General features: G+C 39.2%; 1 protein-coding gene across 1 annotated transcript in view; it reads left to right on the plus strand.

The window, feature by feature from the left end:
* Window positions 1-8,942: 8,942 nt before the first annotated feature.
* CPED1 (cadherin like and PC-esterase domain containing 1) overlaps window positions 8,943-26,000 on the plus strand; it is a 2,422,552-nt gene continuing 2,405,494 nt past the window's right edge. The window contains exon 1 of the mRNA XM_044087326.1: window positions 8,943-9,759. Coding sequence (XP_043943261.1) covers window positions 9,520-9,759 — 240 coding nt within the window. The 5' untranslated portion in view covers window positions 8,943-9,519. The remainder of the gene's footprint in view (window positions 9,760-26,000) is intronic.

Genomic DNA, 26,000 nt, shown 5'->3' on the forward strand with positions numbered 1-26,000 from the left:
TTTACATGGCTGGACTGAGATTGTGCATGGCTATATAATTGTAGGGATTGTATTACCTAATTTTTTCATGAGGATTGCAGGCATGTTTTTAATGTTGTGTTGTTTGACTGATGATTACATCAGAATTTTTGTGTGTGTGACTGTAGCATTTTTTTTTATGAATAGCAATAATGCAGAACATGGAATCAATGCAGAGACAAGAAAACTGCATCCTAACGGCAGCCCTTAGGACGTATAGTAAGCATCTGTTTGATAAGATGGGGGTGCAAACAAGCTGAGATGACAAAAGTTTGAAACAAAGTTGTAATGGACATTAATACAGTTGGTAGAAGAAGCCACAGATTAACACAGTGCAAGAGAAGGGAAAATTATATGGTAGTTCATTATTTATTTTTATTTATTTATTTAAATTTGTTGACCGGGAGTGTCCGACTGGACGTAGGTCCATTTTCAGCGGAGGCCCGGGGAGAAAAGCTCCACAGTTAAAACAGCCAGTATATACATTGGATTACATAGCGAATAACAATTTACATAGCGATTACTTACAACATATTTACAGATGAAGAACATAGTACATCAGTAGACAACTAGAATCTTTATCTGTGAAGTGCATACCAGACGTTAACAAATGTTACAAGAAGAAGAAGTTTGTGCTGTATAATAAGTACTGGCTTATGAGCATCTGAGCTTGCTATAATCAAGGTAGTTAGTGGAGTGGAAAGAAAGGTAGTGGTTGGATGGGGTGGATGATATTAGAGTGGGAGTTGCAAGGGCATAGCCAGCATGTTTTTAGTTGCGCTTTTAGTAAAGTTTTGAAGTGGGTGCATGATGGTATGGAGGTAATTGTGGGTGGGAGTGAGTTCCATAATTTGGCTATGGTGCAAGAGAATAGTGCTTCACCAGCAGAGTTATTGGCTTTAGTGATCTGCAAGTGATTTTTGCTGCTGGATCTTAGTGGTCTGGTGGTGCGATAGGGTTGGAGTAGATTCTGGAGGGATGGGACATTTAGTGGATGGTTTATTAGTTTGTGGGCGAGTGAGAGTTGATACCACTGAAGGAGGTGAGGGAGTTCAAGCCAGCCCAGTTCAGCAAGTGAGAGACAGTGGTGACTATGGTTGGATGCCCCTGTGGCGAATTTGGCGATTTTGTTGTAGCAGGTCTCTAGCTTGTTTAGATCACATTGCCTTAGGTTGGTATATATTGGAAAGGCATAAAGTAGGGTGGAGATAAGGTGGGAATTTGCTATTGAAATCTTTGCTGCTTTGGTGAGAAATTGCTTATTTCTGTATAAAGCTCCTAGTTTTTTGTGGACTTTTTTTATAGTCATGGATATGTGAATGTCAAATTTTAGTTTATTGTCTACTTCCACTCCTAGCAATTTGGTGTGTTCAGTTGGGTATATAGTGGTGTTGTCTTTTGCTGTGATGTTAAAGTGAGAGTTGTTTTGAGTATGTTTGGTGGGTTGTAGGGATGCAGTTCATGCTAGAAGGAAGGCAAGGTTGTAAAGTAGATAGAATAGGCAAGACGACCCTTTATATTATGAATTGCAAAGAGGCAAGAAAATGCTTCATTAGCATATACTTTTTACATCTTTTTTCATTTATATCTCACTGTGACCTAATTTGATTATGTCTATTCACTACTAATACACATTAGTGGCCTCTATGAATTGTGACTTTGCCACACTCATTTGTGGACAGCGCAGATAGTCCTAATGCATTTATGTTATGACTATAAATACCACTTGATATCTTTATGAGGGATTTTAAATGTCCAAACATTGATTTGGTAAATTGCTCAGCATCAAATTCATATGCTAAAATTTTAATCGACTAAGTTAATCAAAAGAGTTTGAAAAAAAAGTGCAAAATCCAGTAAGGAATTTCAATATGTTGGATATCATGTTGGCAAAGCGAGGTTCTTTCTGCTCTCCATCAGTGATTATACTCTCTATAATTAACACAGATCAAGAGTCCATCGTGTTTAACTAAGAGTAAAACCAAATGAAATCATAAATAAATAAATAAATAATCCTTCCTAGTCTTTATTACTGGGCACCAAGATGCAACTAAATGATGTACTTATGAAAACAGATTGGATGCTATCTTCAGTGACTTGAGTTTGCAGCTGGACACTATTAATGAGACGGCCTTCCTTGAATCACTGTTGCAGTATTCCATTACTGATGTCCAACCAGTACACCAAAGCCAAAACCTTTCTGATGCACCTTATATCTGGTGTATGGCCTCAGTCATGGGTGTAGGGATTAATACGCTGATGCAGAGGGTGAAGTACCTCAGACTATCTTACTGCCAGTCCAAACATTGAATCCAGCAAGCTGAACACCTAGTACAATTAAAACCAGTTCTGTTCTCCAGCACCCAATATGAAGCAGACCTTGCAATTAAACTGCAAATTTCCTCAAATGTTTGCACATATACTGAAATAGAAAGAATACTAAACTGTTAAAGGTCATGATTACTAAGTGTGAATATAAACAATAAAGGTTGTCTCCTCTTTAGAATAATGCCTTTCTTAACTGATCCAAGTTATTCAACCACGTTTTTTTCTCCACAGATGGACAAACTGTATATGCACTGAATAAATGATGCAATGTGCAACTCACAGACTTAATCAAACTTGCAATAAAATAGCAAATTTTACTGTTAACTTGCCAAGCAGTACCCACCAATGCTTGTTCCTAAAATGAATCCAGTGGCTTGAATTTATTCACCAGCTTACCTTTCTCCAGATAAAATTGGGCCATGATATATTGTACCTACCTATCAAATGCCTGGGCATTGATGGTCTCATCCAGTGGTACATTTCACCATATTATCTGAGATGACAATTCTTTCAGCTAACTAAATCTTCAAAATCCAGCATCATCGTGTAAACTGTCTGCTCTCATTGTTTGACTCAGTAGTCTAGAAAATGTTCCTTTCGATATCAGAATGAGCTGCTAAATGAAAAACACAATTAAAAGCCCATGATGCAGCTATTGTTGTACAAGTTTCACATAGCGCTAGATGTATGAATAACTGATAAAGTACTAGTCTCTCTACGATATCTTTCCAAGTCTAGAGACTAAACCGCTCCCATGTCTCATATTTAATCACTTCTCCTTATTTGTTGTCATCCCCTCATTAGTAATCTACTCGTCCATCTTTTCAAACATTTTCATAGTACTTTTTCTACTCGTAACAATTTCAGTGTTCTGCTCTTTTTACCTCAAACCTTAGCACTACTGCTGTGCTCTTTGACTAGCCCACCCCCCTCCTCTTTCCTACATCATTCCAGCATCACCTACCATAATTCTTAACATGCCACTTCTAATATTTCATCTTGTAAAGTGATTAAACCTATACAAGTATGAAGTATGAAACAGATACTTTGAAAATCACATGATTTTGGAGAATGTAATAATAACGTCCTATATTGAAATGAAATGAAAATTTCCCTCTGTGGACTTTGTTGTAATGTGATCTGCCCTGATGGACTATTTTGTTATCAATTACAGACAAATAAAGTCACATCTCAGTGAATTATCATGGATATGATGCTGTCACTATAGAAAACTATAGTTAATAAATAAATACATACATCAAAAACATTTTTGTAAAATTAGCCTATATATATATTTATATATGTATATACCAATGCCAAGATCACCATACCTCAATACTACCTCCTTAGAAGTGTTATACATAATCTAAAGGTGTTGTGAGTTTTGCCGATATATATATTTTGTTTTCTGTGCTGATGTCATTTTTAACTTGCTATGCATGTTGTAGCATTGCACTTAGCATGTTGTAGTACTGAAATTCACCCCTCCCGTATTCTCAGATCACGTATCCACACAATAAATCCCCAAATCTCTCAAAAACAAGTTTTCAGTATACTAAGTAGGGAGCCTACCTGACTGCCTACTGGTCAGCCTGAAACATGTCTTGTCCAGTCCCCTGCAGAATCTATTCAGTTATCAGCCTCAAAACAGGTTTTGTGCTGGATGAATGAAGGATAGTAAAAGTCATTCTCTGCACAAAGGTGAGTCTTCAACAGACCCAGGTAATTATAGACCCATACGCCTGGCCAGTCTCATCTCTAAGGCTATAACAAGGATCACTACGGAATTAATATATAAGGTTATAGATAACCTACGTACTCTTGACTTGACCCATTTCAGATTCATCAAGGGCAGGTCCTGCGTAATTAAGTTGCTTAAATTTGACAAAGTTATTGAAGTAATGGATGAGAGCAAAACAGTGTATACCATATATCTACACCTTGCAAAGGTGTTCATCCCCATCCCACACTATGTTATCATAGCTAAACTCTCAACTAAATGTCAGTCTCCATGTAACTCACTGGATAGCAAACTGGCTCACAGATATAACCCAGAAAGTTAGGGTGAGCAACCCTACAACTTCCAAAAGACCTGCCACTAGCAGTGTACCCCAGGGGTCAGTCCATAGGGCACTCCTCTTTAGCCTTTACTTCTCAGAGGTCAAAGCTTATGTTAAGAGATTGTGAATTGCCATGTCTGCAGATGACTGCAAACTAGGTGCCAATGTAAACTTCCCATGAACATGAAGATCCTCCAAGAAGACCTGTCCCAAACAAATAGCTGGTGTCAAAACCATGGACTAAAACTAAATGCCATGAAATGTATAAGCACATCCTTATGCAAGCATGACTCCCCTTGTAACTATCACATTGACAACACGCCCCTGAAAATTGATCTTGTAGTTAGGGATCTGGGGATCTATGTCGGCAATGAACTGTCTTTTGAATACCATGTATCCATTACTGTAAGGAAATTATTTTTCATTGTACAGCTGATATTTAAAGGTATTGCATCCAGATCTAGGGACATAATTGTTCCAATCTATTCACCACTCATTAAGCCAATCATGGCGTATTATCTTGCTTTTGGTATGTACATGTCCAAAGCCTTTTTCCAACGTGAATGACCACAACACTTTCTCACTAGTAAAATCAAGATCCTAAATTTTAAAAACTATGCACTCATCTGAAATCCTTGAGCCCCTTCTCATTATCATACAGGCTAATGAAGGGTGACATCTGCCTTGCATAAGAGCTTCAACAGACCCTTTTCTGTCAAACTTACTACACACACATCCATTCAAGGGAGCTCAATCTCTTTTGCAAAATAAATAGAACATGTTGGAGGAATGAGGTTATATCACAGAGAATACTGCTTCTATGGAACTGTCTTCATTCCATATATAACAAAATACTTCTCTTCTTCTTTCAGCTTTTCCCGGTTAGAGGTCGCCACAGTGGATCACCTGTCCACTCATGATTGGCAGTGGAGTTTTACATTGTCGAGTTGCCAGGCCGGCGCCCAACCTTCCACAGAAGGCACACATATGCACACAGTCAAACCTAGGGCCAATTTAGAGTGTCCAATCCGCCTACAGCATGTCATTGGGATGTAGGAGGAAACCGGAGCACCCAGAGGAAACCCATGCGACCACAGGGAGGACATGCAGACTCTGCACAGAAGGCACCCCAGCCAAGGATCAAACCGGAGAATCTCTTGCTGTGAGGTGGCAACGCTAACCGCTGCACCACCGTGGCCGTCATAACAAAATTCTTCTCTTACTCTCTTCAAATGTAATTTAGATGAATGGATGAGTAGCCACGAATTCACTCCAGTTAGACTTTTGACCTTTATAAATAGGGGCAGCATACCCCTGTCTGGCTCATCTCTGGGTTATTCATATGCAAAACATAAGGGCCAAAAGTAGTAACCACTTGAAATGTCTGGACCTGCTAGACCGAGTCCAAAAATAAAGAGACTGAATGGCCAAAACAGTGGACTTGTATATACCAAGCCCAAGATGCCATTTCTTGGAATATTTTCTTTTCTCCAAGGTATGGTGATCTTGGAGTTGGTATATATAGGTTCAGGGGGCGTGGGCTTGCTCCCCTCATTGGGGGGGGGGGGTGCAAAAATATTTAAAGGTCAATTTTCAAGATTCTGTCTTCTCCTGTGTTTTTAGTCCTTTAGCTTGTTAGGATCCAGCATTTTGTGTTCTGACATCTCAACAGGGAGCTGCTAAAAACTGCCATAGAAATGAAGTCTAGGCTTCTTAAAATCCTCACAGATCAATAACCTTGTAGGTACCTATGAAGCCAGTATCTGAATTATGTTCATTTTACTGTATTTAGAACTACTTATTTTTTGTGCTTGGTTTCTTGTGTTGGCAATTTCTGAGTAGGACAAATGATCAATTAGCTTATTGCAGACAGCATTTTCAGAATTCCTTTTCAACTTAATTTATTAATTTGTTATTATGTAAATGAAATGGACTATCTCATAGTCAGTTTAGCCACAGTACAGGTCACAAAGAGAATGGTAACACAGAATACATATCACTAGTTTAGAGTAGCCATACTGCAGTACCCGAAACATGCATAGAGAAAGAGAAGAATATTCAAACTTCAGGCAGAAAGTCACTGGAGGTCTTGACTAAACCCCAATGATGGTAGAGGGATGCCAAACTTATAAACAATAGCCCACTGTGTTGCACTTGTTTTACAGTGCTTGCAGTGTGTAATTTAGTCCAGACTTAAATATAATGCTCTAGGCCAGGGGTCTCAAACTCAAATAACCACTTGTGCTGTATGGGAACTAGAAGGGGTGGCCACGATGGTGCAGTGGTTAGCATTGCCACCTCACAGCAAGAAGTTCTCTGATTCGATCCTCGACTGGGGTGTCTTCTGTGTGAGTCTGCATGTCCTCCCTGTGGTCATGTGGGTTTCCTCCGGGTGCTCCAGTCATCCCAAAGACATGCTGTAGGTGGGTTTGACACCACATTGGCCCTAGGTGTGAGTGTATGCATGTGTGTGCCTTCTGCGAAAGGTTGGGCACTGGGCTGGCAACTCGACACTGTAAAACTCCACTGCCAATCATGAGTGGACAGGTGATCCGCTGTGATGACCCCTAACTGGAACAAAATGAAAGAAGAAGAAGAAGAAGCTGCATGGGAACTAGAAAACTGAAGCAAGGACCAGAATCTCCAAGACAAAAGAACTGCAGGTTCTCTAGCTAGAACAGCGCTGTAGTCACTTCCCTCTCAATGATTATGATTGCTTTGAGGTCTGCCTGAGGTATCAGGGCCATGAGTTTGAGATCCCTGCTCTAGGCTGTCATTGGTGGTAATTAGAAATGGTCATTTCTGGTCAACTGCAATAAATAATTAGAAATATATACAAAATGGCATGCCCTGTTTTCTGAAAATACTTCTGGTCATGTGAATATACTGCATATCACTAAGAAAGAACTCAAATAATAGATAAAAAATCACATCTTTCCCAAGTTCCACTGTGATCTCTTGCTCATGTTGTGCCTGATGTTTAGACTGATACACATCTGATCCTGAGGGACCTAAAAGTTCATCTTTAGAGAGTCTTCTACTGTGTAGATTTTCTCTTGTCAGCAGGTCAGCACAATGCGTATTCATGTACTTGCCTGAACTGAATATTTAAACTAACCCACCCTAATTTCATTCTTTGCACAAAACCAAGTCAGATGAGTCAGACATAATCTATATTTCAGGTGTCAAGATACTCTGCTTTCCCAATCCCCAATACAAGAGGAACTGTCTCTATACAACCCTAAATAAAATGAGTAGTCCATAACGCATAAGGCTAGAGACAGGTCAAACAGTTGTAAGGAATGCTTGGATCACAGTCTGTGGTTCTGATTCCTTGTAAGACATACCTTCACAGAGTTCTTCACTGCTGAATCTCTTTAGTAACATACTGTTAGTATGACTGCTACTATGTCTGCTTGGCTTGACCTGTGTGACTTTAACATGCATGATAATCTATATGGTATGCACAGTCCACACCTCTCAACTGTCCAGACTTCTTGCCTCATATGTTTAGTCTTTGTCTCATAAGATTTGTGGATTTCTGGCAAATCACTGAGTATTGCAATCACTTAATAATGACTCACATTTGAGTTTCAGAATTTATATACTTCAGAAAATGCATGCTAATATAAAGCATGTTATTCTAGCAACTTTCTGTTTAAAGAGCAATATTTAAAATCTGTTCCTATTTTGTGGCCTTTGTCCCCCCATTATTTTAGGCTTTGTCCAGATTCTTTGCACTAAGAGGTAGAGAGCTATGTCCACAGGTAGTACGAAGGTTACTATTACCACTTTGTGCATGGGTAGCCACTGCCATTTAAATCACCAGTAGCTTTGCTTAAGTTCATTTATATGAAATACATGTTATATAAGCATATTTTTATATACTTAAAATTCGGACTTTAATACATTTCTTTCATAATACATTTGTATCACTAACATGGAAAAAGTAAGACATGTTTTGTTAAAGGCACTTTAATGGAAATAAAAGCATACTTGTACAGGTAAAAGAAACCCTCGAACTACTTGTAGATAACTTTTAATTTGCTGTGTTCCTGTTCTATAAAGAGAAAGCTGAGCAGAGGATGTTTGTAAAGGAATACTATTAGACCTCCAGCCCTTTGTGTGTGCATCCTCAACCATAAGGGTAACCCTCCTTTTTATGAATCATTCCATCCTTTGATTTAACTAAACTCTAGTGACAGGGTGGAAGTTTCTGTTTACATTCTGAAGAGTAACACAAACCAGATGAGCACATGTGTTGTTGGGAAACCAGGCAATGAAATCCACATAAGAACTTTGCAGCGATTCCCATTTCATCCAGAAAAAAAATCTGTCAGAGTATCTGTTTTTCTTAAATAACTTCTCAGATCAGGATCGACTGGCAGAAACTTTCCAAACTCCTTCCACCCCCCCCCCCCCCCTTTTCCAGCCCTGAGGCTGAACAGCGAATGGAAAAGAATGGAATTTAGGAAAGAAGTACCAGCTCAGGGTGGCAACAAAGTACCCTGGAGGCAGTCTGGTTAGCAGATGGGTCCAGCAAGCTGCAATGAAAAGGCTGCTAGCAAAGAAAGCAAAACAGTTAAGCAATATTGTCTTTTCCAAATATAGCTGGACCCTATAACGTCAGATGGAATTAAAAGCTAAATCACAATACTTTTTTTGGCTGTGTGCACTGTGTAAAATGATTTACGTAGTTAACAGTGCTGTCCTACAAAGGAAAGGGCAAAACAAGCGGACAATCATCTTCCCAAGCACCCAGAATAGCTAAAGCAAAAACAAATGTTAAAAGTTTGGATTCTGGTTGAATTGCTGAAGCTGAAGCCTAGCGTCAGCATTGTTTAAGCAGCTCAGATAATGGCCAAAACGTATCTGAAAATGACTTGTGAGTTTTATTTTTGGAATACCAGCAAGTCCTGTCACGAGTTTTTGTTGGCTAAAAAGACATAATTATTTGCAGACCTCAGCGAAGTACTCGACGGGACCTGGAAGCTTGTTCTATTGCCCACCCACCAGCACCCCAAGACAAATTATAAGGGTGGAGGACAGAGGACGAGAGGTGAAAAAGAGACCTGTGTTCTAGGTAGTCCTTCTACCTGTTGGCCCATTAAAGATGATGTTTTACCGCTGGATAATGGGGGGTCGCCGTCGTTGCCTTCGAACTCCGCGCCCCCTCTTGTTACTTTTGCTGCTCGCCATCTACTTTTTCTCTGAGACCCTCTGGATGATCGGTTGGAGAAGATACTCACTGAAATGTACGTCTGAGTATGACAGTTGGAGGGATATTTCAGAACTAAAGGAACACTTATCACGCAGCAATCAGCGACCACTTTCTTTGCAAACAATTCAAAAGGTAAAAGCATGTTTATGTGAGGCCAAAGCATGCATTTAATAATACTTTGTGCATGAAATTAAATTTGCAGCGCTCCTTGTCCGGCTCGGAGTTGCTCCTGGTCCTGTTTACAGTAGCCTTAGGTCAGGTCTTGCACCATCCTTATGGGACACGGGGACGTTTTATTTACAATTTCATTTCACAGCTCGTGATTGTTATCATCTTCCCTACTACTAGCATAATGATATCATTATGTTAAGGTGTGACGTGCAGGCTTTTGAAGACCTTCTACATCTCACTTGACTGTGACGTAATAACTGCTAAAAGGATGCACGAGTTGCCATAATTTGTAATTGCTAAAGCATCTGATGTGACCCAGAAGCCACGTTGCGGGTGTGGTTACACAGATGATATATAACCAGGCATTGCATTCTGTCAATGAATCTCTTGAGGAATTTCTTACACTGTTATTGTACGTCTTTACGAGGAAGTTATAATGAAAGTCATGGAAATGTAAATATTCTATCCTTGTTAACTTCATTTAACTAAAATGATGCAGCGACATTTTTTCAGACGGTACTGTTTTCTGTTACAGTTACGTATTGTATGCGTCAGCTTTTGCAGCGACCTCATCTACAATCTGTATAGTGACACATCACCTTCTTGCTTTTTTATTTCTTTAAAAAACATACTTTATTGATTTTACAGTGAAAAATCATAACACGATTGTAATAGTGACTGAAGCAAAACCCTCCCTTGGGAACAGGCCAGCCCAGATCTAATAACAAAGTTTGATGTACAATAATAAACATGATGTACGGCAGGTGTCAAAACATTGACAAGCACAATGAAGAGGAAACTCTGAAACAAATAAATCGAGTTAAACTTTGCTTCATCTCCATCCTCCTCTCACCAAAGTAGAGTGAAGTGCAATTATTTATGAAAAAAAGGAAAACATCCATTCACTGACTTTTTAAAACCACAGCACAGCTATGGCTAAAAGCAGATATATGCATTCACATGTGCTGTTACAGTTATCCTTTGTATGATTTCTATAAAATATACCTTTGTGACATACAGGCTTGCATTTTGTAAGCATATGAGGGCTTTATGAAAAACGTATTGACACCTGTCAATAAAACATTTTTCCTTAAAAGCAGTGCTTCACTTTTTAAGAACAATAATAACACTTTGACTCCCTCCAGTTGTTGATGGAGCCTCTTTCAATAGTATTAGCTAATGGAATTAATTCCGTTATTTAATGTCATTTTGAGGGCTTTATCTTTGTTAACAAGTCGTGTGCCTGGAGTAGTTATTTATTTTACATTTGTTTACCGGGAAAGTCCGATTAGGATAAGACCCATTTTCAGTGGAGGCCCAGGTAAAAAAAAACTCCATATACAGAGATTATACAAAAACTTATACAAGACATTATACAAAACTTATACAAGAAATTATACAAAAATATACAAGACATACAGTAGACCAGAAATTACATTCTATGCTATTATAGCTGACATTTTTATTACACAATTATCTGATATAATTCCTTATTGTAGTGTAGACACTGCAGTTTCTCAAAGTAAGCTGATGAAGGGTTTATGGGTGGGGGTGGGGGGGTTGGGTAGAAAAAGATGAGGTTAGAAATTATTTAGACACAAGAGAGCATAGATTATGAGGTGATCAGGAAATAAGAAAAAGTGTGACCAGAACTATTAAAACTCGTCAGCCTGGAGTAGTAAAGCCAGGTGTCATTAAGATTAAGAATCTTTTTGAATTGGTTGGTATTTGTGTTGGTTCTGATGCTGTGAGGTAGTGAATTCTACCTTGTTGCTACATGATGAGAAAATAGCGAGCCCAGTGTCGTATTTGTGGATTTGGAGACTTGTAGTAGAGATTTATTTGTTGAGCGAAGAGTTCTATTTGTCGTATGGGGCAGGAGAATATTTAGAAGGACAGTTTTTCTTCAGGTTGAGATACTAGTTTGTGTGCTAAGGTTAATTGGTTATAAGATAGAAGTTGTGGGAGTACTAACCAAGAAAGTTTTTTTAAGGACTGACAGTGGTGGGCATGATGTGGGTAGTAGTTGCAAATTTAGCTATTTTATTGTAGCATGTTTCAAGTTTAATTAAATCTGTCTAGTATTCTTCATACAGCCTGATGCTTTAGAAAATGTTCTCAGTAGATTAACTAGGGACCGCTTATCTCAGTACTGGTATATCTGTGATACAGAAAAGGTTTTAAGTTGATATGTCTCACCCAATCTTCTCACCTGCTGCTGGATTTGATATGCACAAATTTTTTTTTCAGAATGTTATTGTTCGCTCAGATCTCCTGGTTTGCCTTTTCTTTAATTATTTCATCTTATTTTAATTTTAACCATCCATCTCCTGGTCATACACTTTTAATGTCTAAAGAAAGAAATGTGAAATGCTGACAACAGGCTCTAAAGAAAACCAATTAATCGAATATAATAATTTAGTAATGCAAAGCACAGATAAAAACTTACTTGTAGAAAATGTATGTTTTATAGTAATTATGTATGTATTTTAGGTGCTCTATGGTTTTTGATCTTATCACCCTTTACCCCTGTCAAACATGTCCTAAGTTTTTTCCTAAAGAAATCAATTAAGATTTACAAAAGAGGATATTATCACTTTTATTTGTCACATCATTTTAAATCAAGAGTCACTTACTCCTTCAGGATTTCTTGTTTGAATGATGAGATTATTACTGGTCAATTTCTGATATCTAAAGTCAGTGATACAGAATAGTCTTCATTATGAAACTTCAAGTCCATACACCATGGAGCACTAGCCAAATGTCCCATAAAAGAACATAGGTCTCAGCACCATTTTTTCTGTGGTGGTGGTGACTTACCATTACGTGATCCCTTTCTGATGTTATTGCAGCCTCTTTGGTTATACCACCACCAACGTCACAATATGACATTTACAGCTTACTTCAGGTCACTACTACAGTTAATTAATGGAGGTAATGTTAAACTGATAAGGGATCGTGTAACATGTAGAATGTCACCATTGATATCAAATGTTTATTTGATGCATTTTGTAAGGGAAGATGAACTTGCTGTCCCAAGTTCTTTTTCACAGCTAACTAAGATAAGCAGTGTTCCAGATATAGAATATTTATTTATTTTATTTGCAGTTTTTTAACCGGGGAAGTCCATTGGGCCAGGATGAAACCCTTTTTCAATGGAGGCCTGGGGAAAAAAGCTCTGTAAATATATATACAAAAATATCAGCAATTAGATACAAACATTAATACAGGATATTGCAGTATCAAAACAGAGCTATTACATACAATTTTATTCAGCATAAAAATAACAGGACTGTACAGAATGCATAATTATAGGATTTTTGGACCATTGTGAGATAATAAGCATTTAATTTTATGGGGAAGTAGACAGCCTATAAAATTTAAAGAGAGAGAAGGAGTAGATAGTTATAAGAGACACAAGAAGGAGAAGAACAGGATGGCTTAGTGTTAGGTAGGGTTTAGAGAAGGTACGCTTGAGGGCAGCGTGAGTAGAGTGAGGAGTTTAGGAGGGGTGGGAGCAGGAACACTTCCAAGTAGGAGAGAGATAAGAGTGGAGTAGGGTCTTCAAAGTAGATAGGTTCTGGATAGTTCATATGTGGGGAGGAAGTGAGTTCCATTTCTAGCTAGTGAGAAGGATAAAAGAGATTGAACAGGAGTATGTAATGGTTTATACACTTCGAAGAGGTCCTGTTTACTGGATCTGAGAGATTGTTCAGGAAGGTACATGGTAAGGGTGGAGGAGAGGAAAGGGCATTGTGAAGGCTTGAGGATGAGTTTATGGGCAGTAGAAAGTTGAATGTAAGAGAGATGGTTGTGGAGCTCTAGCCAGTTCAAGGAGTGTAAGGAGTCACAGTGGTGAGAAGAAGATTTGGAGCTTGTAGCAAACTTGGAGATTTTGTTGTAGCAGGATGCCAGTTTTGCTTTAAGAGTGGCTTGAAGGTTGGTAAGTATGGGTGCCCCATACATGAGAGAGGGAAGGAGGCATGTGGTAGAGAGGGTAAGCTTAGTTGAGGAGGGTGGATAGCGGTTGTGACAGCGGAGCATGCCGAGTTTCTGTTGAGTTTTCCTGATGTTAGATTGAAGGTGAATGCCAAACTATAGTTGCTCATCAATGAGGACACCAAGAAGCTTAGTGTGGGGAACTACGTCGATGGGAGTCTTATTTTCGCTTATTATAGAGAAGGGGTTTTTATCTATTTTGGTGTTTTTAGATGGGGTGAAAATCCTAATTTTGGTTTTGGATGCGTTGAGGGCTAGATGTTTGTTTAGCATCCAAGCCTCAGTGCTACTGAAGGCAGCCTGAGTTATTTGTATGAGTTTGGGGAGAGATTCAGCAGAGCAGATAATGGTCGAGTCATCTGCGTATTGGACGAGTTTATCATTTGGGATACAATGATGGAAGTCATTATTGAATATATTGGATAGTAAAGGGCCCAGGATAGAACCTTGGGGGACACCTATGAGGGTGTCAAGGTAGGAAGAGGTACAGATATTCCATTTAATGGTCTGTTGCCTATTTGAGAGGTAACTGGAGAACCAATTGATCATTGGGGAGGAAAGGTTAAAGTGAGAGAGCTTGGACAATAATAGGGTATGTGAAATGGTATTGAAAGCCTTGGATAGGTCTAAGAAAAGTGATGATATAATGTTTCCTGAGTCTCAGGTGCAGTTGATATTGTCAAGGAATGATAGGAGGGCTGTGGTGGTGCTGTGACTGGGTCTAAAACCATCTTGTGTTGGAGTCTGGAGATGATTGTTTAAAAGGTAGGGTAGGAGTTGTAGATGAACACATTTGTCAAGTATTTTTGAGATAGGGGAGAAGATAGCTATGGGGCAGAAGTTGGGAATGTCGGTATTGTTGCCTCCTTTGTGTAAGGGAATGATGAAGGCTTTTTTCCAGAGGAGGAGTACATAGGATTCTTGGATAAAGTGGTTAACGAGAATACAAATGGGGACAGCTATGCCCTCTGCAGCTAACTTGAGAAAGGTGGATGGTAAGTTGTCGGGGGCATTAGAGCACGGTTTGAATTAATTGAGAAGTTTTTTTTTATAATATCGACAGGGATGGGTTTAAGGGTGAAGGGAAGGGGGTGGGTAGTATTGGTGGCAGAAAGAGAAGAATTGGAGGAGAGAGTTGCAGAAGGAGCTAGTGGGTTCTTAGTGGAAGATGTGGTGAGCTTGGCTACTGAGTCAGTGAAGAAGGAGGTAAAGTTGGTAGCTATGGTATGATCTGGAGCATTAGGGTCGGGGCAGGGGTTATCTTTTCTGTCAGGAGTAGAGAGGGCAGTGATGCTACTCCAGAATTTCTTGGAGATGAATTTGTGATTATTTTGGAGCTTAGAGTAGTAGGATTTATGGTTGGAGGCAGTATGTTTAACTATGTTGCACAGTTATTTAAATTCATTAAGAGAGTGTGGGATTTTGTGTTTTTGATATGCATGAGGGTTATAGTGTCTTTGGAAAGCCATGGAGCAGTTTTGGATTTCACTGTTTTAGTTCTAAGAGGAGCAAAGCTGTTTAGTGTATCGGTGAAGAAACAATTAAAGTAAGAGACAGCATCGTCGAGAGGAAGAGTTTTTGGAGGGTTCCAGTTCAAATGTTTTAAGCAGTTGGAGAAGGATTGAGGGTTGAAATTTCTGAGGGTATGGTTTAAGATATAGTTATGTTGTAGGTGTAGGGGGAAGGGGAGCAAAGGCAGGTAGGTGATCGCTTAGGGAATCAGGCAAGGTACCACTGTCAGAGATGTTGTTGGGGTGGGAAACTAATATTGAGTCCAGGATAGTGCCTGAAGAGTTATTGTTAGTGGTCTGGTAGGAGAGTTAATTAATTGAGAGAAACGGTAAAGGTTTATACTGTGGGAGGGGGTGGTTGAATGTATAGAAGACCAGTAATTTGTTAACATCTGCTAGGATAACTGTTTCATTACAAATATTAGATGAGAACCAAAAAAGAATATCTTCAAGAATGGAGATATTGTTTCCAGGTGGAATGTATAGGGAAGCTATGACTATGTTTTATGGTTGTTAATCTTTAGAAGGGCCAGGGTTATTTCAGCTGTGGTGAACTGAGGTGTAGGGCTGGTGTAGGGTGTTACTGTTAGGAAGAAAAGAGTATGGCTGCTCCACCTCCTTTCTTGTGAGTTCTGTCTTTTCTAATAATTCTGTAGTTGGGGGGGGGGGTAATTTCAGCATGTTTCAGGTGTGGCTTGAGCCATGTTTCAGAAATGGATAGAATGTCAGGGTGGTTGTGGGAGAGCCAAACATGGAAGTTGGGGTAGTTTGTTACAGAGGCTTTGGGCATTAATAGTAGTGAAGAAGAGAGACTTGTGGGGGGGTGGGAAAGGAGTTGGAGTGGAGTTGGTGTTATTGTTGGCAGGGGGTCCAGGAATAGGGTGAATATCACCAGAAAGGAGGAAGGAGATTAGGTAAAGAAGGAGGGATAGCAGTCCTTTAGATTCCCTAGAGATGGAGGTGAGGGGAGGAGAGAAGGAGGGATAGGGAATTTGAGAGGTGGGGGGTATATTTGAGGTCACAAGGATCTTTCTGCCAAATAGGAGAGGGGTATTGGATGGATAGAAGTGAGGAGAAATGTAGGCTGAGTTGAAGGGTTCATCTTTGGGGATGGTAGAGGTTATGTGTAAGGGTGGGGAGAATGAGATGTCAGGGAGATTGGTAAGGTAGAGTAGAAAGTAGAGGGAGAATGGAAGAAGAATTATGAATAATGGATTCATAGGATAGTATGCATAGTTAGAGTAGTGTTTTAGTAAAGGTAGGTTACAGTATGAGAGGGAGTGGTAGTAGATGAATGGGTAAAGTTGTAGTGTAGTGTAAAGGGTGTGGTAGTGGGAAGTGGGATTAAATAGTAGAAAGCAGTTGGAATAATTAGTAAGAGGGAGGGGAGGAGCTAACAGAGCGGGAAGGTGTTGCTTTATGTGATAGGCTAAATTTTGGGAGGGAGTGGTTATGTGGCTATAAATGTAGAGATAGTGTGGGTGGATGGGAAATGGGGGCAGGGTTGAGGAGCTGAGTGAGCCTGAAGGACAAAAATGGGGGTAAGGTAGGAGAGCGGAGTGAGCCTGAAGGCGAATGGAGCAGGCAGAGCCGAGAAGGAGGAATGAGTGAGAAAGCTCAGCAAAAAACTATCATTGAGAATGGCCACTTATTAAGTGGATGAGCTGTTGGCAACCTGAAGGTGAGTCTAATACAGAGGTTAGTGATGGGGCTGAGTTTTAAGGAGGTTGAAACTAGAAATGGAGGGGCAACTATAATAAGGAAGAATTAAATCAGACAGGAAAATAAACTCACAGAGAGCAGCAGGGAGCAGGGCAGAAAGGGTATAGTATGTAGCTAAAGAGTTAAGAGTGGGAGTATGCTGCTATCTAGTGGCGAACCTATGAAACGTATTGGGAAAATGTTCTATAACAGGGGAGAAAAGGCGCTATGATGGGGAAAGGTATTGAGAGGAGACTGCTTTAGGACAGCAAGTATGCACACTGTGAAAAACAAACTAGGCAAACAGAAATGGTATGTGGCAGCATCTTGTTATGAGATAGTTAACATACACTCAAATGGTCAGAAGAATGAAAGTAGATTGTGCCAGAGGTGAGTTGACAATATCTGCAGGAAGTCCTTTGAGGAGCAAAACCAGTCAGGCCACTGTATTTCAGAATGGGGGGGGGGGGAATCCCACAGTTAATGAATGAGCTTGCTGTAATGAGAGAAAGACTGAGTTAGAAACTGTAAGGTATATAGCAGTTGAGAGGGGGGACACTAGGACAGGGAGGGAATCCTATATCAAGAAGAAGTGTTATTTCAAAATGTAAGAACAGTGCAGAGGTTATATGATAATACAATTCTGATGGGTTAATGCACAAGTGGTATGCAGAACAATTTTACACAATTCGCCCACTACTGCTAGTGAGGTACAAACTGGTTAGTATGCTGTATTATGGGTCTATATTACCATGTTGACAAGGCTGTTCATCGATCACCCTTTGACACATGTACACCGAAATACCTAAATGTCAAACGGCCACAAAAGCAATTTTTTTCTCAGGGAAAAAACTGCTGGACCAACACAAAACAAAACAAATAGACAGACACAATGAAGTGGGGGGCTTCACCCCCCCTGATGTGGGGAGCTGTGCCCCCCACATCCCCCTTGCTTAAATATACCAACTCCGAGATTGCACTACAGTGGAGGAAATGGCAAATTCCTGACAATGGCCCAGCCATTTTTTTTCCCTGGGGGAAAAAAAAAATGGCTTTTGTAGCCGTTAGATATTTAGGTATTTCGGTGTACATGTGTCAACATACGGACATTCGATGAAAAGCCCTGTTGACATGGTAATATAAACCCCTGTATTGCATAGAGATACAGAAGCTTATTGAAAGTTAGAGTCTAAGATAACACCATGTTAGTAACACGCTATAACATTTGGGTGTGCAGGAGCTTATAAAACATACAGTCAGACAGTATCACACTAATGTAATGCAAGTCACACTATAACCAATATCAGAAATAATTAAATGTAAATTGTTATATGTTCACACTTTAGCCGCGCACAAGATTGTAAACCTTTGCTAGCGAAGTGCCTGTACCAATATAGGGCCACTAATGGTGTTACCACAAGGGGCAGAGCAATTCATGGGGCTTGTGAATCACTAAGGGCTTAGTTTTATCAGTCTGAGGTTTGGGAATACACCGAATGACTTCTTGTAACTGGACAAGCCATGCTGTAGATGTTTTCCACAGAAACCTACAAGGATGACATATGAGTCGTCATTAGCTTCAACCGTTAGAAGAAATTGGTTGAAAATATAGGGCAGGCTGACCATGCTGTGAGCGTGTCATCTCTTTTGCTGTATCATTACAAATACAATACAAAATACCTGAATCTTTTATATGCTATAGGCTGATATCATGCCAGAAACACCTTTAACCAAACAGAAGATAAATTAGTTAATAAACAGGCAAAAGCAACCAGCTTGCTACAGCATTTTGTTAAACAGCAAAACATGAAGTAAATTATCTACTATGTTAGGCAGAGCCCCTCGCTGACTCTCTTCAAGAGAAATCTTAATGAGTGGATGGGAAATCGTAAATTTACCCCTGGGATCACTTCAGTGGCCCTGCTAGACAGAGGCCCAGGAAACTAATTTAAAAGGGTGGCAAAAGCCAACACATTCTGGCTAGGCTTATAAATGCCCTTGGGCAGATAGCCTAGTACCTACCTATGAACCTATGAAATATTAAATGAATGGTGGACTAGTTAGCAACGGGAAAAACCATGCACCATCAACAGATAGGATAACAGTATAATATATGCAATACATAATACATGTAAGTGGATTTTGTATCATACGTTGTGATAATCATAAAGTTATTCTTTAGTTAAATTGTAGCAGATAAGAATGAAGGAGTGTCAAACATAATATGAGCCTGGATTATGAAGCTGGTACAGGTAGAGTTTGGATGGTAAAGACAAACATGGTAGTGAAAGAGAATACTAACTGAGAACGGGGATGATAAAGACTAATACAGGGACTGGAGCTGGAGGCATCCTGAGAACGGGGGTGATAAAGACTAATACAGGGACTGGAGCTGGAGGCATCCTGAGAACGGGGGTGATAAAGACTAATACAGGGACTGGAGCTGGAGGCATCCTGAGAACGGGGGTGATAAAGATTAATACAGGGACTGGAGCTGGAGGCATCCTGAGAACGGGGTGATAAAGACTAATACAGGGACTGGAGCTGGAGGCATCCTGAGAACGGGGGTGATAAAGACTAATACAGGGACTGGAGCTGGAGGCATCCTGAGAACGGGGGTGATAAAGACTAATACAGGGACTGGAGCTGGAGGCATCCTGAGAACGGGGGTGATAAAGACTAATACAGGGACTGGAGCTGGAGGCATCCTGAGAACGGGGGTGATAAAGACTAATACAGGGACTGGAGCTGGAGGCATCCTGAGAACAGGGGTAATAAAGACTAATACAGGGAATGGAGCTGGAGGCATCCTGAGAACGGGGGTGATAAAGACTAATACAGGGACTGGAGCTGGAGGCATCCTGAGAACGGGGGTGATAAAGACTAATACAGGGACTGGAGCTGGAGGCATCCTGAGAACGGGGGTGATAAAGACTAATACAGGGACTGGAGCTGGAGGCATCCTGAGAACGGGGTGATAAAGACTAATACAGGGACTGGAGCTGGAGGCATCCTGAGAACGGGGGTGATAAAGACTAATACAGGGACTGGAGCTGGAGGCATCCTGAGAACGGGGGTGATAAAGACTAATACAGGGACTGGAGCTGGAGGCATCCTGAGAACGGGGGTGATAAAGACTAATACAGGGACTGGAGCTGGAGGCATCCTGAGAACGGGGGTGATAAAGACTAATACAGGGACTGGAGCTGGAGGCATCCTGAGAACGGGGGTGATAAAGACTAATACAGGGACTGGAGCTGGAGGCATCCTGAGAACGGGGGTGATAAAGACTAATACAGGGACTGGAGCTGGAGGCATCCTGAGAACGGGGGTGATAAAGACTAATACAGGGACTGGAGCTGGAGGCATCCTGAGAACGGGGGTGATAAAGACTAATACAGGGACTGGGGCTGGAGGCATCCTTTTATTTGTTTTGGTGTTATTCCTATTGATTTTTGCCTGATTCTGTTCTGAACTAGTTTACTGAATTCTTATAGTAGTGTGGCATATCCTAATGTTTCCTAACACATTTTCTGGAGTGTATTATCTACTGATACTAAAACATTCAGGTGTGTTATGTTTAAAAACATTTGTACTACTGAGTTGGGTAAAGTTTTTCCCTTCACTGTACCGTAGCTTTATTTTAGTTCCCTTTCAAGTGTAAATTTTATAGGCTTGTTATCCTGTGCTGGACCTGCTGGATTTGAGATCTGTGGCCAAGTTGTTTTGGAGCTTTGCTCCAATCTGTTAATTCCAGGCAAAAACTGTTTCTCTGAATTTATGGTCTTTGCTGTTATTTAGCAAGGTTTTATTCAGTGAACTTGTTGCGTTTGTGGTGTGTTTTTGACTAACCAAATTTAAAATGATTTTGGCTATTATTTGGTATTTTTTACGATATTTTTATGGCCATTTGAATGGACTACTTAAAGACTTTACTGCTTTTCTCCATAGTTTAATAGCTTATTGGTGATTATGTTTTGAATTGATACATATTGTTCTGACCTTTGTATGAATGTATAGAGGCATGATGTACAGTTTAGGATGCCATCTGCTGTGTAATTTCATTGTTCCCTTTATTTTTATATTAGTCACAATGACCGAGAACTGTGCTATTATTTGCTGACATTAGAGTTCATTAATTTCCACTGCAGCTGTGGGAATGTTATCATAATAGAACATATTGCTTTGGAATCTGCTGCATTTTCCCTAGTTATGTTGTGAAGTGATTTTAGTAAATGCACCTATAGGCAATTGGCCAGCACCCTGTGGCTGCCCACTTTATTTATTCGCGACCTGCTTGTTATTATCATTGTTGTTAACCTGTAGGGTTGTTAATGCGATGCATCATATTTGGTGGGGCTGCCATGTTTCTTACTGAAATCATATTGTGAAACTAAATTTTTTCTTGCAGTCTAGGTGCTGTGGTATAGTATTTCAGCCAATAATGCCATGTGATCTACTTTTATTTTGTTCCTATTTATTTTTCCTTGTTTATTCTTATAATATTCTTCTACTCTAAAGACCTAGTTGCCTTCCACCCTTTTGACCTCTTAATCATCAACCCCTGTGGATCTAGGACTATTAACTGAATTCACAATTTACTGAAACTCAAATGCTCGCGCACAGTTTCGCGAAAGTGTTTTTTCATCGAAAATGCACTTTCACAAAACAATAATAAAAAAAATAAAAAACATAAACTAAAAAAAAAAAAAAAAAAATTAGTAATCACGTTTATGCAGGGGGCAAGCCCCCTTGCACCACCCAAGCCCCCCACTTTTATATTCTCACTCCGAGATCGCACTACAATGGGGAAAAGGGAATATTCCCTTATCCCCACTGTGCCGTGATCTCACCAACAGCCCTTTTGCAATGTTTTTTACCTTTTTAATTTCTGTTTCGTGAAAGTGCATTTTCGGTGAAAAAGCACTTATTCAAAACTGTGCGCGAGCGTTTGTGTTTTGGTAAATTGTGAATTCGGTAAACAGTCCTGGACCCACTCCTATATAGGTTTGAAGTTTTCAAGTGTTATGGGCAGGTAGAGGAAAGCTTTTGTTTTTCCCCACATCCTGTCTGAGTTTATGTTGGGTTGGTATGACTAGATGCCACCCAGGGTGAAACACTATTATTGTAGGGGTTGTACTACTTATCTGGTTGTGTTTTTCTTGTATTAAATTCCATCTTTACTCTTTGGACAGCGTGTATTCACCCATAGCTGTGTCTAGAGCAGTACTCTTTAATGTTAGTTTGATTCAAAATAAGCCTGTTTTGACTTACTTGATTCAGTCAGCCTGGTACAAAATGGAGACCCGATTGGATAACGTCTCTGGACTCCATATTGCTGTGTCCATTCTTCCAGGACTCACTGTAGTTCACAGACATAGGCAGAGCAGTATCTACAGTGATGTCACCGTGCACTTTTCATCTTGGCATGAGGTATCCCAGATGAATGCTGGAAAGTCTGACTCCTTTGAGTGTGTGAGTTGCAGATTTATTAAGATCCACCATCTTCTCAGTTATTTTTTGGCTTTGTATACGGTTCTTAGGTTTTCTTACTGCTTTGATGCACAATCACATCATTGTTAATCTAGAATGATTTTAATGCTTATGTTACTTATGACTTTAATGACTTTGTAATGGTAATTATTTTTGGGAGCTGCAACTTCATGTATGTGGTTACCTATATTCAATGACACCAAGCAGACCTATTCTTCCAACCTAGTGTTGCCACAGACTTTGTTATGAAACTAGTTTTGTCGTCTGACCATCACCTAGTTCATTTCAAGATTGGAGTCTCACTAGTTTAGCCACCTGATACTGGTCCATTATAGAATTTTATATATATATAAAACCAGTATATATATATATATATATATATATATATATATATATATATATATATATATATATATATTTATATTTATATATGGTTTACTATGGGAATGTCGGATCAACATCAGTTGAATGTGTACAATATCGACCTTAAATGCTGAATCCGAAATTCTGAATAGTAACTCACAATGAAACTGAATACATCAAACTTCATGGTTCGATGTATTCGACATAGCAGGAGGTGACTTTACTCACCTCCTGCTATGCACAGTAATGTACCATTGAACTCTACATTCAGCAGTACATTAATTCTACTATTTTGCAGGGGGGACTAAGCCCCCCTGCACCCCCATGTGGGGGGCTGCCTCCCCCCACCCCTGCACATTAAATATACCAACTCCGAGATCACACTACAGTGAGGAACTGGGGTATTCCCTGTTCCTCACTGAAGTGTGAAGTCTCAGCACGTCACTTCTGAAAGGTTGAGTGCACCATGCAACTCGACTAAACGTGGTCGACCACTCTTGGTTCAGTTTCCTGCCCCTTGGAAACTGTGATTTCGACAATCAGCCATTCGATTGACCGTATATAAAAACAAATATATATACACGCAGATATATATATATATATATATATATATATATATATATATATATATATATATATATATATACACACATATACATATATACACATATACATATATATATATATATATATATATATATATATGTATATATATGTATATATGATCAGTGCAGATGTTCGAAGTTTCACTTCTTCGAACCACTTCACCGAGTCCACTTGTTTGAAGTAGTGAAACTTCGAACATTGACTTCGGCAGTCACACTACAGTGCAAAATGGGAATATTCCCTTTTCTCCATTGTAGTGCAATCTCGGAGTTGGTATGTTTAAGTAAGGGGGTGTGGGGGGCTGTGGGGCTTGCCCCCCTGCAAAAACATGTTTTAGTTTTTTTTTTTTTTTGGGTCGCCCAGGGAACTAGACTTCAGCAAAAATGCACTTTCGTTGAAGTGAACTTTCGCTGAAGTGTGGGTCTCCTGCTTTATTTCAAAGAAGTGTTCTTTCGATGTAGAGCAGTAAACCTATATATATATATATATATATATATATATATATATATATATATATATATATATATAGATCTACTTCAGATGATCAAAGTTTTAAAACTTTGAATTTCATATGGCTGAGATCATATGATTGAAGTTTCAAAACTTCGAACACTTGAAAGAAAAAGAAAAAAAAAAATCCTGGATGTTTTGGCTGCACCCCCCCATACCCCCTGCTATTTAAATATACCAACTCCGAGATCGCACTACAACGAGGAAAAGGGAAAATTTCTCATTCTGCGCTGTATGGAGATCTCCGTTCAGAACGTTTGAAGTTTTAAAACTTCGATCATATGGTCTCGACCATATGGAATTCGAAGTTTTAAAACTTCTATCATCTGAAGGGGATCCATATATATATATATATATATATATATATATATATATATATATATATATATATATATATATATATATATATATATATATATACATATATATATATACATATATATATATATATATATATATATATATATATATTTTTTTTATATATATATATATATATATATATATATATATATGTGTGTGTGTGTGTGTGTGTGTGTAGAGACAGAGAGATATTGAGTCACATTGTTATTCCCTTTATGGACCAGTTCCTTGAGGAGATCAGTGGTTTGATCCAGGCTCACTGGTTGTCACCTTCAATGCATTTGCTATTGATATCCTGGATTAGGTAGCCCCAATGCTTGTATTCCCACTAATGTTAGTATTATCTCATGAACCTTAGCATCCACAAAACTCCTAGGGGTTCTAATTGACAATAACCTTAACTTTGAAGGCCACATTAACAATACCATAAAAACAGTCAAAAAAAACTAGGCTCCCTCTATAGAATCAAATCCTTTCTTACCCCACTAGCAAGATCTACTATTGCCCAGACCCACTTAATCTCCATCCTCCTCTATGCCTCCCCTATATATACTAACCTCTCAAAAAACAACATGAACAAACTGGCTGTCTCCTACAACAGTATTGCGAGATTTGCGACAGGCTCTACATTTAGGACCCATCACTGTATTAATTATCAAAAACTAGGTTGGCTAGAGTTATCTAATCTACTTCTATTTAAACAATTAACATTTGCCTATAAAATCCTGTATCAACCTAACAACACACCATTTCTTACCAACCTTATCACCCCCTACAGCAACCTTAAGACCCTACGCTCATCTAGCAAAATACTAGTACAAATATGCAAAACCAACAATAAGGCAGGGGACTCTCTGTTCACTAATACCGTGGGTAAAACCTGGAACTCTCTCCCCAGTGACCTGACCTCCCTACCTTCACTAACACAATTTAAAATCAGGCTTAAAACCTACCTCAAATCACATTGGCTGTGCACCTGTTTGAACCCAGACTAACCTCTCACGTCTTCTTCTCACTAAGTTACAAGTCTTAATTAATGTATAATCTAACTGCCTAATGAAAACCAGAATTATATCTGCCCTTTTAATTGATTGGACTCTCTTTCTACATCAAAATATGACTCTCAGTCTCCCTACTATGTTAACATATATACTTAACATAAGATACTACAATTAAATGTGTTTTGAACTGAACACATTTCCTTATTTACTAAACTACTTACTCCAATATGTTCGTTCATGCATAAAATAGCTTAACTTTATATGGTACTTCCACTTGTTAAACTTTGAATTGTTTTATTTTTTGATTTAAGTAAAATATTGTTCTGTACTCTCGTGGAGCTTTTCTCCCTGGGCCTCTGCTGAAAATGGAAATGTATCCAGCTGGACTAGCCCGGTCAGCAAATGTAAAATAAATAAATAAAATAAAATAAAATAAATGATTTTGATATTTGTGATACATATGATCTTAGGAGGCAGTTAAAGCTCAAATGGAGGAGAACTGTCATTTTGGAGAACATCGTTGGGTGCCTGTTACGTGGTATAACAAACAAGGATCACATGTTAAGAAGACGGCAGTGCTCTGTTTAATTAACATCTCTGCCATTTGTAAAACATGAGTGATTTTTTTTTAAGGAGGTGAGCAGATGCTACATCTCAG

This window comes from Protopterus annectens, chromosome 11.part0, assembly GCF_019279795.1.
Source record: "Protopterus annectens isolate FY-2018-M chromosome 11.part0, PAN1.0, whole genome shotgun sequence".
NCBI classification, from domain to species: domain Eukaryota; kingdom Metazoa; phylum Chordata; order Ceratodontiformes; family Protopteridae; genus Protopterus; species Protopterus annectens.